Consider the following 16,373-nt stretch of genomic DNA (forward strand, 5'->3'; position numbering starts at 1 on the left):
AGAGGTCGGATGGTCCTCTGCCAGGGATTCTTTAGTTGTGATTCCTGCACTGCAGAGGCTTGGCGGGCTAGATGATCCCTGGCTAGAAATACCATTCTGCGATTTTTCCAAGTAAGAACAGGAACAGCTGGGCGTAGATAACAGGCAAGATCCAACACTGCAAACCCAACAAGTCTCTACAATCTCCGCACTGCTAACAACTGAGCAGATGCCGAGAGAGCACGGCGTAACCAAAAAGGAGCGCGGGATTTCCGCTTCCACCAATCGGAGCCCGACTGCAAAGGTGCGGGGAAACGCAGACCACGCCCACATCTGACGTCAGTGCAGGCGGCCTGAGGAGGGATCCATGGCTGCTTCCGGGAGTGGCTCCTCCCCTTTTGCGACGCTATGGACGCCGTGCGCGAGGAGCCGACCCAGGCGCTGTTCGCTTGGGTAAGTTCCTGTGGCGGCGCCAGAAAAAGGGCGGAAGCGGCCGCCTTACGGGCATATGCGGGGGGAGGAAGAAAGGAGCGAGGTCGGGCTTTGCTCTTTACTGCTGGTCGGGTGGGATGTTGCTGCGTTGGTCCTCTGCAAATAAGTTTCACGGGCTCCGGCGGCGCTGCTTTGAGCCTGAATCGAGCTGTTGACATGGTTTTCCCGCACACATCGCATCAGCCTCCCTCTCCCCTTCCACCGCCCCTGACGGATGTTATTGGAAAACCCCTCTCTCGGAAAGGATCCATCGAAATATGCAAGACATTAGTCGGATTTGCTGTTTGGTGCTCCCCCTCCCATTTTAATGAAACTACAATAGGAGCAGGCTGTGTCTAAGGGTCGCGTGACAGGCAGCAAACCAACAGGCGAAGCTCCATGGCTTCAGCGCTCTGCCGTTTTAGGCACATAGGCAGTGCCGGATTTACGTATAAGCTAAACAGGGTATAGGTTAGGGCCCCACTCTCTTGGGGGCCCCAAAAAAATTTAAAGGAAAAAAACCTGGATGTACATTTCCGAAATATAAGATAAAAAATAAAATGAAACCTACATACAGCAACAGTGTTTTGTGTTGTGTAGGCTCCTATGATGTAAGTAATGGGCCCCACCTGCTAGCCTGCTGCCTAAAATATCACTGGTTTTAGATACCTATTAGGTCCATAAATTACCAGATAGCATATATTCAACACAAAAAACAGTGACAATTTGTTTTTGACAAAAGAACAGCTGGACATATAAAGGGCCCCATTACCTTCAGTAGCTTAGGGCATCATCAAACCTAAATGTGGCCCTGCACATATGGCATCCCAGATTCTCACTTGGAACAGCTAAACCTGTTGTTGAGTCATGCTGTTTCAAAAGGTATAAGCTTCTGCTTGCAGGGAAGACAGCAGAGCCCGCTGCCTCACAAATGTGAACTCATTTTAAATCCATTTTAGACATCCCTCAAGCACCAAGAAGGACACACCCACCCAAGATGACTCAAGTGAATCTTGGGTCCCTGTAAAGTGTTCAAGCCAATGCTGCTCCCTGTTGCCCAGGGATGAAAGTGTCTTCTGATTTTCATGGCCCTCCCATCCTGGTTCGTTTGCCCATGGTTTGTGGAGAGTGATTAAAATGTTTTGCTAGCCTTGGTGTCTGTCCATCTGCCACAGTAGAGGCCATTTTTATTTGCCCTTAGAACTTCGAGGTACAAACAGCAGCATGTGTCTGGGGATGTGAGTCCCTAACCCTAGCTAATATCCATGCATTGTGGAGAACGGAGCTTCTAAGTCATCAGAGGTGGCTTTATGGATAAATTCTCCAATTTAATAATTAAGCACGGCTGTCTGTCCCTGCCCACTTGGTGTAGTTGTTAGTCGAGTATTCCAAGAAGACCTGGGAGAGTTGGGTTTGAAACTCCACTTAGCCATGAATCTAGCCACTATTTCACAGCCTAATCTACCTCACAGGGTTGCTGTTAACATAAAATGGTGAAGGGGGAGACCGTGTGCCACCTTGATCTTTTTGTCAGACAGATGAAATATAAATAGATGACAATGTGCATTACCTCACTTAAAAATGTGGCTAGCCAGACTTGTGTTTCAGGGTCCTCCTGATTCTTCTGAGTGGGTGTCTGCCCTAAAGTCTTGTCCCAATGCCATTACTATAAGTAATGCATGTGACATGCCTAGGTATAATTCTGGTGGAGCTGAGGAAACTGAATTGAATTGGTAAAGAGTTTTGAGCATTGCCTCCTTAGCTTTAACTTCATGTTTGCACACATGCCACAGCTGTCCAATAAGGCTAAATATTCCAGGATATAATGCCTTCTCTTCTACTCTTTGAGAAGCTAGTCTGTTTCAGAGAGCATAAATATTTCTCAATGTCCAAAAAAAGCCATGCCAAAGCAAGCTGTTAAGTCTTGTAGTTCTTATTTAACAGATTTTCTGTATCAAATATGAAACTTTGCAGACAGGCTTAAACCAGCTTTAAAAAAAAATGTTGACCCTGAAGACATATGCAAAACCTGAGATGGCTGGGATGTGCATTTGTCCCCCCCCCCAAATTATATCTCATTAGCAGCATTTATATGACTTCAGAAATACTTCTTAGGATGACATGTGGAAATGCCCTAAGGTGGCCAAGATTTGTCTTGCTGGATAACACATAATGGCATTTCATTGTAAAAGTAATGGATGGATGTTGTAAAATATATGTGTATTGGATCCTGAAATTATTTTTCAGAAGTACCTTTCAATGAAATTGATGTGACTTGCTTCCAAGTAACAGCCGGATTGAACAGATGCCTGGCAGTTTTATGCTTCCAACTTGTGGCGGGCGGGTGGTTGAATATGAAATGCACATACACTTAGCCATTCAAAAGTGACATTGGCAAGAATCTTAAAAGATGAAGCTCTCTCCCTGGGGAGAAAGCCCAAGGGCTAGTGGTTCTAATGAGATTTATGTTACAATTAGGTCTAGACTGATTTGCACCATTGACTTCCTGAGTCCAGGAAATCCTCAGCTGCAAAGGACAGAAGTGTACAGAACTGTTGCAAAAAAATCTTTTCTGATGTTACACTTGGACTGATAATGTCAAACCCTTTGCAAGATAGTGCAACAGTTAGAATTGCTTCAAGCAAGTCTCCTTCCATGTATAATTTCAATTAATTACTTTTTCATCCTTATTATTGATTTTTTTTAATTTAAAAAAGAGTGGTTGGGTCTCAGTACTGCCACTGCTCATACCATTAAACTTTGAAGGATTTCCTTTCAATGCAACAAGGTGCAGTCCAGAATCTGCATGATGTGTAGAAAGTAGATTGGGAGATTTTTTTCTCTTTCTCTCATACTAGAACTCGAGGCCATCTAAAGAAGCTGAATGTTAGGACATTAGGAATGTTAGGACAGCCAAAATGAAGTATTTTATCACGCAATACATAGCTAAACTATGGAATTCACTCCCACAAGATGTAGCGATGGTCACCAACCTGGATGGCTTTAAAAGATGATTAGACAAACTGATGGGGGACAAAGCTATCATGCCATCATGGCTATATTCTACCTCTACTGTCGGGGACAGTATGCCTCCATACCAATTGCTGGGAATCAGGAGTGTGGAGAACGCTGCTGTCCTCAGGTCCTGCTTCTGGTCTTCCTATAGGAAACTAGTTGGCCCCTGTGAGAAGAGGATGCTGGGCTAGATGGGCCTTTGTTCTGATCCAGCAGGGCTTTTCTTATATCCTTAGGGAGCAAACAGCTATGGACAACTTGGTCTAGGTCATAAAGAAGATGTACTCCTGCCCCAGGCCATTAAAGAATTGCCCTGCAGTCAGAAAAACATCACAAGTATTACTGGAGGAGGAGGACATTCTGTAATTGTTACTGGTAAGAAACTGGCATTAATATTTCCTGCCCATAGTATACTTGCAAGACTTAATTTTTTAACTCTCTTGTTGCTACCCATATACGACTTCATTGGTTTCTTTACAATGTCTCTTTCCATCTTTCTTTAAAAAGAGATGATGAAATGCTCTTTATGCCATCAAATGGTGGATAAGGCTTTCGAATTTTTGCTGCTTTGCTGTTCTTCATCATTGTGTGTGTGTGTGTGTGTGTGTGTGTGTGTGTGTGTGTGTGGAGGGTGCTGATGAGCTACACAGTGACTCAAATAATAGTAATGAGCTAATTCAGGACAAATCTGCATGAGACTTATTTTGGGATCAGATGTGCCCATGCAGCACGTACAGTCCTCCACATTTTGCATGTGCTGCGGCTGCATCTGTGATGGTCTCCTAGCTGTTCATCACAGAGGCTGTGCGGTTTAAGTTGTAAAGTGAAGTGCCCCAGTTGGAGCCGTGGAGACGTAACAGTAGTGTTCAGTGTTGTTTCCCAATATGATTCATTTTGTCTTTGGATTGCCTAGTGTCGGGATGAGGGACCTGTGCCCCTCCAGATGCTGTTGGGCTCTTATAAGCTCCATTCACCATATGAATGGATGGTGTGACTTGGAGCCCGACAACATCTGGAGCATCACAGGTTCCCCATCACTAGCCTAGTGCTTCAGTCTTTTCTGGAGTGCAGTTCTCTAAGCGAGGAAGAAAGGACTGTGCATTGTTAGTATCAACACTCCCTCAAGTTTTCTGGACAAATAACAATTATCGGTTCTTAAAGTGCCAGTGAATATTGGGTCAAAATATGCATATGTTTTTATTCTGCAGACGTTCCTGATAGTATTTGTTCATTTTGCAGACACTGGAGAACTCTTTTTATGCGGCCAAAATAAAGATGGGCAGTTGGGACTTGGTCATACTGAAGATGTGGAACATTTTACGTTATGCATTTCCCTGTCTGGTTGTCCTGTTGTACAAGTTGCCTGTGGTTGGGATTTTACCATCATACTTGCAGGTAAATCTAGCAACTAGGCGGAAACAAGTGTTACATGATGTGAAAGCTCCAAGCTTTATCCGGGTCTCCATAACTGTTCAAAAGCTTTACAGTGAGCTATATGTAAAATCACAAGGCTATACATTGTTGAGCTTTTGGAAATGGGAGACTGTGCATTCATTCGACTGCTGGCTGCTGCTGTAGTAGCAGCATAATGGTTAAGAAAATGAGCTGGTAGCCAAGACAGTTATCCTTGACCTTGCACTTGCCCCGTGGCCTTAGTTTCATAGGGCACAGTGTAGCAAAGATTAGATCCAATGAAGTTTGGGAGTAAATGGGTCTTAAGTTAGTAGTAGTCTTATTCCATCACCATCAATGAAGCGTAGATGTGACTTTTAATAAAAAGGAACCTGTTTCTTACTAGTGGGAAAATGGACTACAGTGCCCTAGATATCTCCTTGAGGTAAACAATAGGAATGCAAAGATTTCCAGTGCTGCTCTGCCTTGCAGGAAATGGCCAGGTGTTATCTTGTGGGTCTCATTCTTTTGGACAACTCGGAGTTCCTCATGCCTCAGGAGGAAATGCTGTCCCACAGAAAATTAAGGTGAGGTGCTATCAGCACAAACATATAAATTCACCATTATGCCCGGTTGTATGATGCTTCCTTCCACAAGCCACTTCACTGTGGATCAGCAGCTTTTGATGTTTCGTTTGTGTCATGTATGCTGGACTACACATTCATTAATCAGTTCTGAAAATTTCAATAGCATGGCAAAAAAAATACTGTTCTGTACTGTAGAGTCGTTGAAGAGAATGTAAATATGTTTTTTCTTCCTTGTCCCACAGACTATACAGGACAAAGTAGTAAATGTTGCCGCTGGACTCAGACATGCAGTAGCTGTAACCGGTGAGTTTTTACTACAGTAGTTCCTCATTAAAAGTTGCAACCATGTAACAGCATAAAAACTGCTCCACCGCCTCAGATGATGGGTCTGTATACGCAGCTTTAATTGTTATGTGATTTAGAGGAAGCTGTGAAGCAATTAAAAATACTTCATCCCCAGTTATTCACTGACAGGTCTAATATACCTTAGAAGCCTGCTTATAATCGCTTGCCATTACCCTTGTGTTCCTCCTCAGGGTGGGTGGATATTTAATGGTAGTTTGTAAATTAATTAGGAAGGCCTGAGAGCGACATAGTTTCTGACACCATGCAAGCCCTAGTACAGTGTCTGTGGTAGTGGTGCATACCTGGCTGTGGGTTTCCCCCCAAGAGCCAGATAGAGAGGCCTAGAGGACCACATTTGGTCCCCAGGCCTGAGGTTCCCCACCTCTGCATTAGAAGGGCTCCTTGCGTTTGCAGGTCACCTTGGTATACATAGCTTCAATGTGTCATAAGTGTACATGGGCTTGTCATCAGCACTTACGGAGTGATTGATAAGGCACAGCTCTGCAACTGGCAGAACTTTGTCATAATTAACAAATAAGTGGAAGTGGCCTGCCAGCAAATTCCATGCAAGTTTCTCCTGTGGTTTATGACATTATTGCCTGGACTCTTGAGAAGCTTACAGCCGTTTCACAAATTACAGAGGAGCAAACCTGAACCTGCCACCAAATCTCCAGGAAGCTGCAGCTAATCACAGCTCCGTCTATGTGTTTAAATAAACATTGGTCATATTCATTTATTACATTAGGTATCTACTTAATATATTAGTGTATACCTGAAAAAACAAGATGCGTGAAGTGGTCTCGAACTGAATGTGGGCCTAGCGTACCGTTATTTTGGGCGTTGAGAATTTTTCCTGTTAGATTGTTTTGTTGTTCTATAATTTATGTGTCAACCTTTTCCAGGTTAATATTTGCATTAGTAAAAATAGTAACACCCCCCCCCCAACCCAATGTCTTTTAGCAGGGGAATAGCCTTTAACATGAATATTTCATTTTCCTTTTGCATGTACATGCTGAAAAGAAAATGGTTCAGTTTTCCAGTGGGGAGTTGGCATGGCATCTCAGGCCAAGCGGGCATGGCAAGGACAGATGGTTCCAGCTTTTTGGAGGGCTAAAGAGCCTTGCAAAGTAACAGGTTTGTTATCTAAATATTTAAGGTATGGATCAAGTATCTCATGTGCAAGCAAGGGGTCCACAAATTTTGGCTTGTCTTAGTAGCCAGCCGTTATTTGTGGCTATACCCAGTGATACTGACCCCTCCACTCCTAAGTCCTCAGATGCTGCTCTGTTGTTGCTGTAATAGCATGTATCCCATTCCCTTAGCACTCTCTGATTCCATTCCCAATCAGCCCAAACACAAACCTCAGCCATATACTTGGCACATGAGACTCTGTCTTTTGCAGAATATATCACTTAGCCCAGAGAATGCCCAGCCACAGACAGAGTCAGATGTAGTGTTTTGATGTTGTAACCATAGGGTGAAGAGTGGGTTGGTGGTGGTGGTGATGATGATGATGATGATAATAATAATAATAATATAAAAAATAAAGAGTGGGAGGTCCAAGCCAGAGTCTCCCTCTGTGTCTCTTTCTTTTTGAGGTTTCAGTGTGCTGGATATGGGAACTGAAAAACTACATTATCTCAAGATCCCTGCTTGTATACTCTGCTAAACTTTTGTGTGCTTGCTTTATGTTCCTCACTTTCTGAGGTGAGGCAAGAGGACACAAGAAATAATATTTTCTCAATAGCGACAGCAAAGTTAGGCAATGCCCTCCTCAGGGAGGCCTACTTGGCTCATTCCGAATCATTAAATACTAAATAAATTGGAGTCCTTGGAGAGTTGAGAAAATCAAATGAAAAAATTCCAAGAGCTCTGGCCAGGTAGTGGATTAATTTATAGAAAGTTTTAAGTTGAGAATAATACATGGTACGCTTTGACCTTGAAACTATGAAACTAGAGCTGATGAAGAATAAACCGAAGCAGGGCCTTGTCCTGGATTTCTAAAAACTGGATTGCTATTGGAATTTGTATTATTCTTGTCACAGTGGCCGGAGCAGGCTACTTCAGAGTAACGACGCTACGCAGCTCTGCATTTTATTCTTTTATTGGTGCTGCGTATTTACAGTGCTGAAATCATTGCTATTTACACGGAGCGATGTGGTCATTCGGTTTCAGAACCTCCGAATGGCTTTTGGCGCGTCTTTCTCCAACACAAAAGCTTTGGCAGACCCATCCTCTTTCCCCTCCTCTTTCTGCGTAATTCCGGAGTTGGGGGGATGGGTCTCCCCCCCTTATTCGCCCCTTCCTGTCCCACCTGGGACCCTGGCTCCGCTACCTTGCCTGAGCCTCGGACACGACTTCCTGCTTCCCCACTGGAATCGGAGCTCCCTCTGCTTTCCCCTGTGCTCGGGGATGGGCTTGAACTCAGGAGGGGAGGGACTTCGCGATATCCCCTGTCCCTCACATCCACCCCCCTCCCAAGCTCTCCTTCACCCCTCCCCAGGTCCCCCCCCCGGTGTCGGTGACGACTGGAAGCCTAAGAACTCAGTACTTTCCGAGCCCGTTGGTGTGAACACCTCCCCCCAGTCCTGCGAGCCCCCCCCTTCTGCCTGGGAGGACGGGAATCCCAAAAAGTCCGTGGCGTCAGAGCTGGGGGGGGTAAAAATGTTCTGCCAATCTGCTCCTTCCTCTGACTGGGTGGATCTCGGTGACGCCCATACCTCGTCCTCTGGTTCCTCAAACTCCGCTTCCCAGCGCCATGGTGAACTGCTCTCCCGTGCTTCCTCCCCCTCCCCCTCCCTTTCCATGTGCCAGGGCTTGGGTCTATGGGGAAAGAGGGCGTGAAACTCTTCCACCAAGAATTCCTCCTGTATCTGAGTGGCTGGGACCCATTCATTCTGGGACGGTGGAGCATCCTCCCATGCCATGAGGTACTCCAGGCCCCCCACCCCCCTCCTTGAATCCAGGATGGCCGTGGCCTCATTGAGTTGCTCCCTGCCTTCCCTCTCCCCCCCTCCCTCGGGGGTTTGTTCGCTGCCTCTGAGCCTGCTGCTTTCCCTGTACGGCGACAGCAGCGATCTATGAAACACTGGGTGCACCCTCATGTCCTCTGGCAGTGCCAGTCTGAAGGCCACCGGGTTGACCTGTTGCGTGACCGTGAAGGGGCCCAACCTTCTGGGCGCCAGCTTTTTGCACCTCCCTCTGATGGGAAGGCCCTCCGAGGACAACCAAACCTTGTCCCCCACCCTGATGACCTCCCCTTGTCGCCTGTGGCGATCTGCCCCCTTCTTGTACGCTTCCTTGGCTCTCTCCAAGTGTTCTCTGAGCTGCTGGTGCACCGTCTCCAGTTCCTCTGCCCAATCCTCAGCCTGCGGGCCTCCTCCTCCTCCTCCCCCTCCCTCTCTGGGAAAGATCTGAGGTCGCGCCCATAATTGGCCTTAAAGGGCGACACCCCTGTGGAGACGTGCACTGCATTATTGTAGGCAAATTCTGCCAGGGGCAGGCGATCCACCCAGTCTGTTTGCCTCTGGCTGACGTAGCATCTGAGGTACTGCTGCAGGATGGCGTTGACCCTCTCCGCCTGTCCATTAGTCTGCGGGTGTCTAGCCGTCGACAAGCTGACTTCCACCTGCAGGAGGTTCATGAGTCGCCGCCAGAACCTGGAAACAAATTGGCGGCCACGATCCGAAATAACTCTTAAAGGCAATCCATGCAGTCTGAAGACGTGGTCAACAAACAGTTTGGCTGTTTCTTCTGCGGAGACCGCCCTGGCACACGGTATAAAATGGCACATCTTGGACATAAGGTCCACCACCACCAACACTGCGGTCTTGCCTCTGGAAGAAGGCAGGTCTGTGATGAAGTCCATGGACACCACTTCCCACGGCCTGTGTGGTGTGGCTAAGGGCTCCAGCAATCCTGCTGGCGGTGCTCTGACCACCTTTGCCCGCTGGCAGGTGTCACAGCCCCGTACATAGTCTCGAACATCTTCCCGCACCCCTGGCCACCAGAAGTGTCTCATGACCAGGTGAGCGGTTTTGTCCCTTCCAAAATGACCCGCCGTTGGGTTGTCGTGCATCTGCTTGAGGACCTTACGTCTAAGCTGGGTGGTGGGCAGGTACAGTGCACCCTTGTAGAAAAGCAGCCCACTGCGTTCTGCAAAGTCTTTCGCCTGCTCCCTCCCCCCTCTCAGTTCTCTGAAGATGCGGGTGGCAAATTCATCCGCTGCTGTCAGTGCTGTGAGTTCTGTCTCACTCACCACTGCTGCTCCGCAGGACCATGCTGACGGGGGGAAAATGTGCCTGGGTGCCGGTGGCGCCTCCTCCTCCATGTACTCCGGTTTGCGGGAGAGGGCATCCGCCCTGACATTCTGCTCCCCCGGGATGTAGTGGATGGAGAAGTTGAAGTTCGAGAAGAACTCTGCCCACTGTATCTGCCGCTGGTTGAGCACCCTGGCAGTTCTCCAGAACTCCAGGTTCTTGTGGTCTGTGCACACCTGGATGGGGTGCTTGGCGCCCACCAGGAAGTGTCTCCAATGCTGGAACGCAGCGTGGATCGCAAGAAGTTCCCTATCAAACACCGTGTAGTTGCGCTCTGGCTGGGTCAGCTTCCTGGAGAAGAAGGCACAAGGTCTCCACTCTCTGTTGGCGTCCAGTTGCAACAAAATGGCGCCCAGAGCTCTATCAGAAGCATCGGTCTCCACGCGAAGGGGCGCGTCCTGAACCACGTGGAACAGGTTCTGGTCTGAGGCGAACACCCTCTTGAGACTTTCGAACGCTGCTTGCGCCTCTGGTGTCCACCTGAACTTCTGCTTGCCTCTCAGGCAGTCAGTGATGGGAGCCGTAACGCGAGAGAAGTTCTTGATGAACTTCCTGTAGAAGTTGGCGAAGCCTAGTAGTCGTTGGGCATCTTTGCGCGTCCTGGGGCTGTGCCAGTCCAGGATGGCCTGCACCTTGTCCTTGTCCATCGCTAACCCCTTGTCTGACAGCTTGTAGCCCAGGAAGTCCACCTCTTTGGTGTGAAACTTGCACTTCTCCAGCTTCACATACAGGTGGTTCTCCTTCAGGCGCTGCAACACCTCCCTGACGTCATTCACATGCTGCACTGGGTCATTGGAATAGATAAGGATGTCATCTAGGAAGACCAAGCAGTTCTTGAACAGGAGGGACCCCAGGACGTGGTGCATGAAGGCCTGGAAGCATGCTGAGCCCCCTTGCAACCCGAAGGGCATCACCAGATATTCAAAAGAGCCCAGAGGCGTGAACATCGTGGTTTTCCATTCATCGCCTTCCCGGATCCTGATCAAGTTGTACGCCCCCCTCAGGTCTAGCTTGGTGAAAATCTTGCCCCTGCGTGCCGCTGTCAGGAGATCATCCACTCTGGGCATGGGGAAAGCCACTGGCTCTGTCACAGAATTCAGCCGTCTAAAATCCACCACAAGACGGCGCTGTTGCGTGTCTTTCTTGTCCACCCAGAAGACCGGGCTGCCCCCTGCTGCCTTGCTTTCTCTGATGAACCCCCGCTTGAGGTTCTTGTCGATGAAAGCGCGCAGATCCTCCAGTTCCTGGTCTGACATGGCGTACAGCTTGGCTGGGGGTATAGTTGCCCCTGGCACCAGGTTGATCTGGCAGTCAAAAGGCCTGTGTGGGGGTAGGTGGTCGGACTCCGCTTCGCTGAAGACCTCCTGCAGGTCCCAGTACGGCTTGGGTATCGCCTCACCCCCTTTGACGTGCATGGTGGCCACCGTGGCTATTGGAGGCCCCTCCCCTGGTTGGTGCTGCATGCAATGTTCCAGACAAAAGTCCGACCCAAACGTGATGCATCTCTGGTGCCAACTGATGGAGGGGTCGTGGCGCGCCAGCCAGCTCATGCCCAAGACGATGGGGGGGTCTGAGATGGTGGTGACGTTGAATGCCAGTGTCTCTGAGTGCCTTCCCACCGTCATTCTCATGGGGGGGGGTTTGATGAGTGATGGCCCCTCCCAGCAACTCTCTGCCGTCAATGGTTGCCACGTGCAGAGGAAAATCCAGCTGCAGAAGCTGGATCTGGTGCTGTTCTGCAAAGTTTCTCGAGAAGAAGTTCGCTGACGCCCCACTGTCAATTAGGGCGAGGACCGTCAGGGGATAGCCATTTGGGAGCGTTAGCGTCACTTCTAGAACCACTCCTGCTCTGGGAGGGGTGGGCTGGCTCTGCTCCTCTCTGTGCGGGTGGGCGGGCTGGGGCTGTTGTCTGCTGACTGTGCCTGGCTGCTGCCCCTTGTCTCCTGCAGCCAGGCTTTCCCGTTTCCCTGCTGTGGTGCTGCATCAGTGGGGGAGGGCATAACCGTTCCCGCCTTTCCTTGCCACTCCCTGCGATGTGGGCAGTCTCTGACGAGATGCTGGGGGGAGTTGCAGAGAAAGCAATTCCTGCCTCTTCCCTCCCTGCGTCTTGTCGCCGCTGGGGTTTGAAAAGCCCGCGCGCGCGCGCTATCAATCTGCATGGGTTCCTGGTCCTGGCTGGCCCCAGGCGTGGCTTGAAAGGGTTGTTGGGGGAGTGGCTTCTCCTGCGACCGTGGGAACCAAGCCCGCTTTGCGCGCGTTGCTTGCTTGTCGCTCCACCGGGATTCCTGTCTCACCCCCACCGCCAGAGCCGCTTTGCTCAGCTGATCCATAGTACTGGGCTTTGGACCTCTCGAGAGCTCATCCTTCACCTCCTCATGCAAACCCAAGTAGAACGCCGCTTGCATTGGGGCTGACTCTAGTTCCCACCCCAGTCTGTGCACCAGCATGGTGAATTTCGCCCAATATGCGCGAACTGTCATATTTCCTTGGCGTAAATTATGAAGTTCCTCCTTAGTCTGGTCCATATGACTATCGGACGAATACATCGTTTTCAGACCTTCTAGAAATAGTTTGACATTCTTCATGCAAGGATTCTTTGTTGCGATTAACGGTCTTAGCCACTCCCTGGCTGCCCCGGTAAGGTGCTCCACAATAAACGCTACCCTGTGCTCATCATCAGGGAACTCATCATGGTGCAGCTCAAGAGCATACACAATCTCAGTCTCAAAGCCATGATATTCCCTCGGGTCTCCATTGAACTTGCTTACTAGGGTCCCGGCTCTCCTTCCTGGCAGCACTTGGACTTGGGGTGCCCCTCCCGCCTTGTTTTTCTCTGCATCCAGCTTGTTTTGGAGGTCTACCGCCACCGCCCTTAATTGCTGCTCTCTTTCCTGGAGCGCTCTCACCTGTTCCGCAAGTTGTAGCCGGTCGTCCTGGACCTTCTTGGTTTCTTCTTTAGCTGCCTTTAATTCCCCCTGCGCCTGCTGCGCCAGCTGCTGCAGGTCTTGCTGGGCTTTCTCCGCGATCTGTCGCCATTTCTCCGCCTCTGACACACTCATCCCGGCAACTCCAAAGTAGCCCAAAAAAAGATTCGGAGGTTGCTGTCACAGTGGCCGGAGCAGGCTACTTCAGAGTAACGACGCTACGCAGCTCTGCATTTTATTCTTTTATTGGTGCTGCGTATTTACAGTGCTGAAATCATTGCTATTTACACGGAGCGATGTGGTCATTCGGTTTCAGAACCTCCGAATGGCTTTTGGCGCGTCTTTCTCCAACACAAAAGCTTTGGCAGACCCATCCTCTTTCCCCTCCTCTTTCTGCGTAATTCCGGAGTTGGGGGGATGGGTCTCCCCCCCTTATTCGCCCCTTCCTGTCCCACCTGGGACCCTGGCTCCGCTACCTTGCCTGAGCCTCGGACACGACTTCCTGCTTCCCCACTGGAATCGGAGCTCCCTCTGCTTTCCCCTGTGCTCGGGGATGGGCTTGAACTCAGGAGGGGAGGGACTTCGCGATATCCCCTGTCCCTCACAATTCTCAACTTAAAACTTTCTATAAATCATTCCGAATCATGGCTTAGCTTCTAGTGAACAGCAAAAACCTGTGTCTTCAGGTGAACTTTTGGATGTTGATCCTGAACTGTCCTTTATTATTATTGCTGCAATGCTTCTCTCCATATAAGCTTTTATCAGTAAGCACCAGTACCTTGAATTGGTCCTGGAAACTAACTGGAAACTACTGCCATTGACATAAAACTTGTGCAACATGATCTAAGAAGAATCCACTAGGAAACAAACTTTCAATCTCAAAATATTTGCTTTCTTTTCTAAAGAAGAGAAGTGGGTTGCAATCTGTATAAGTACAGTCCCTTCCCAGTTGGATTTTTCAGAAGTTTTTCCTTGGACGGCCTCGGTCAGAGGGAGAAAGGAGAGAAATGGAGGGAAAAGAGAAACTGTGGGAAACAAATGGTGAATGAAGAAATAGATAGTTTGCATCCTGTCCTGGCCTTCATGTTCCTCTTTGTTAGGAACAAGATACAAAACACATCTTTGTCCTTGTCTCAAGAAGAGAAAACTGGGAATATGGATCTATTCTTATAGCAGTTAAAATAAAATATGTTAAGGCTGGGAATTGGTCTGACAGTTTCTCATGTTCTTTGCAGTGTTATGTTGAGATGTTTGCATCACAAATCTATTTTGTCAAATAACATTGTATCCACTGTCCTATTGTAGCTTGCAGCTGCTGAGTGAACCAGAAGAGCCAGTACCCCAAAAACTTGCAAAACTTGCAACCCTTTCCCCTTCCCCTTTTCTGGAGTGCAGAATAATAAGCCAAATCAAAATGGATTTTAGGTTTGTTTACATTATTAGGCTCTGCACAGTAACAATATGTTCCTTAGCTCATCCCCACCTCCGTCTCTCTCTCTCTCTCTCTCTCTCTCTCTCTCTCTCTCTCTCTCTCTCTCTCTCTCTCTCTCTCTCTCCCTCTCTCCACTTGGCAGTGTTGTTCTCTCCTTGTGGCCTTGTACTCTTCTCTGATAGCCTAATTAACCACCCCATGGTTGTCGAAAGTTCTCCCATTTGTTAGTGGTCCCCCTTCTCTTTTCTTTAATATCTTAGATGCCTATAGATGAGCTCTGATCTATAAAATTACCGTAGTTGGGGAGGTAGCTTCCCAAAGAGCCTGCACAAATGGCTTTTGTTAGCTCTCTCATGCAGCTGTGTGTTGCGTTGTGTTGTGTATTGCAAAGGGCCTTTCTAAAAGGAAGTATCCCTCTCCAGCTAACGGAAAATAATGGGTTATTGTCCTAGGTCTAGAAAACATCAAAGTAAAGAGCATCACTTCTGGGTCGCATCATGTCACATCACTCACAGGTGAGTTTCTTTTGTTTGGTTGGCTGTAGCTTAGGACAAAGTGATGTCTGTCTGTTGAACCATGAAAAATATTTTGTCTCTGAGACTAGTTCATCCCCTCTCCTGTAAGATGTGTCCCTGTTTTTGTTCAGATTTAATCTAGCTGCCCTCATAACATGCTTCCTGCTCCTGCCACATTTAAAACAGGCTTGTGACCCTCCTTGAACATGCAACATGTATTGCATAGAGAATTAAGTTGCAGCTCTAGTTGTATCCACAGAAATATATGCTTTTCCTGCTTTGTAGAGTCTGATTTGCCCCTTTTAAAAACTGAGTGCATTACTTTTCTTAGAATGTTTGTTCATCTGTGTCAAAGACTAGACAGAGGACAAATGTGCAGCTGTAAAATGGCATTTAGTCAACATCTTTGTGTCCTTTAACTTCCTTTTTTTAAAATATGTTCCTTTTCTGTTTAAGATGAAGGAGAGTTATATGTTTGGGGGAGCAACAGACACAAGCAGTTAGTGAGCAAAGATGATTTTCTTTTGAAACCCCAGAAGATAGAAACCCACTATTTTGGGGGAGAAAAGGTCAGAAGAGTCTGGAATGGATGGACACACATGGTGGCACAGACAGGTAGGGCATCAACTGCGGATGCTGCATATAAAGATACTTTGTTTACCGAAAGCGCTGCTTGGATGGTTTCTAAAAAAGTACTTTCAGGTTGAGTTGTTTGCACAGTACTGTATGGCAAAGCCCTGCATCTAGAAATGTGGGAAATGTGTGGTTTAGGCTTTAGGGCTGAACTGTGTTGGTTCTCCCCAGCTCCCCAATTGCTGAAGTTCCCAATTTGATGGTGGTTCTGCCAGTGCAAGCATTTTTGCTTGTTCTGCTTGACAGACAGGACGGTTCCCCTCTTCTTCTCCCATGCACTGTTCTGGGAGTTCTCAACGACCCTCCAGTGCAGATTTGTGGGAGGAGGGAATGGTCTTGTTGAGCTGGCAGGAGTCCTTATGCTGGCTTCGAAGCCAGCACTGGGTTAGGTGAATCCAGCTCCAATTCAGAAGCAGTACCTGTGATATGGAAAGGAAGAAGAAGGCAGGTTGGTTGCATGAGTTGCTGTTTGACTAGCTTTGCATCCTTCTGAGGACCAGTAACCAGTTGCCCAGGGAAACTCCCTCCCTAACATAGTACGTAGCCTGATTCAGTCAAAACACCCCCACCAGCCTAAAAAGTGGTAAAAATACACCCCTAATTTAAATTTTAAAAAATTAAATTTGAGAGGGGGTCTTGATGAGTGCCAAGGAGAGTATATGAGGGTGCCATGGTGCCACCTCTTCGCATGTGCTCTGTGTTTGCAGGCTGCATTGTCAAAGGAACTGCAGAAGTGCACAATCAAAGCTGAAACTTGCTGC

The 16,373-nt window shown here is 48.1% G+C and overlaps 1 protein-coding gene across 6 annotated transcripts in view; it reads left to right on the top strand.

Moving 5' to 3' along the window:
* The first annotated feature begins 308 nt into the window (after positions 1-308).
* The window catches only part of SERGEF (secretion regulating guanine nucleotide exchange factor), a 96,999-nt gene continuing 80,934 nt past the window's right edge, over positions 309-16,373 (top strand). For 4 of the 6 annotated variants that reach the window (XM_035120430.3, XM_088666727.1, XM_088666738.1 and 1 more), the window contains exons 1-8: positions 311-432; positions 3,702-3,840; positions 4,705-4,860; positions 5,350-5,444; positions 5,687-5,747; positions 6,810-6,923; positions 14,917-14,979; positions 15,436-15,594. In XM_035120430.3, the coding sequence (XP_034976321.3) occupies positions 388-432; positions 3,702-3,840; positions 4,705-4,860; positions 5,350-5,444; positions 5,687-5,747; positions 6,810-6,923; positions 14,917-14,979; positions 15,436-15,594 (832 nt within the window). In that variant the 5' untranslated portion in view covers positions 311-387. Of the gene's footprint in view, positions 433-3,701; positions 3,841-4,704; positions 4,861-5,349; positions 5,445-5,686; positions 5,748-6,809; positions 6,924-14,916; positions 14,980-15,435; positions 15,595-16,373 lie in introns of all 6 variants that reach the window. The other 2 variants (XM_035120412.3, XM_035120459.3) reach the window with 2 other exon arrangements.

Source organism: Zootoca vivipara, chromosome 1 (genome assembly GCF_965207765.1).
Source record: "Zootoca vivipara chromosome 1, rZooViv2.hap1.1, whole genome shotgun sequence".
Lineage (NCBI taxonomy): Eukaryota > Metazoa > Chordata > Lepidosauria > Squamata > Lacertidae > Zootoca > Zootoca vivipara.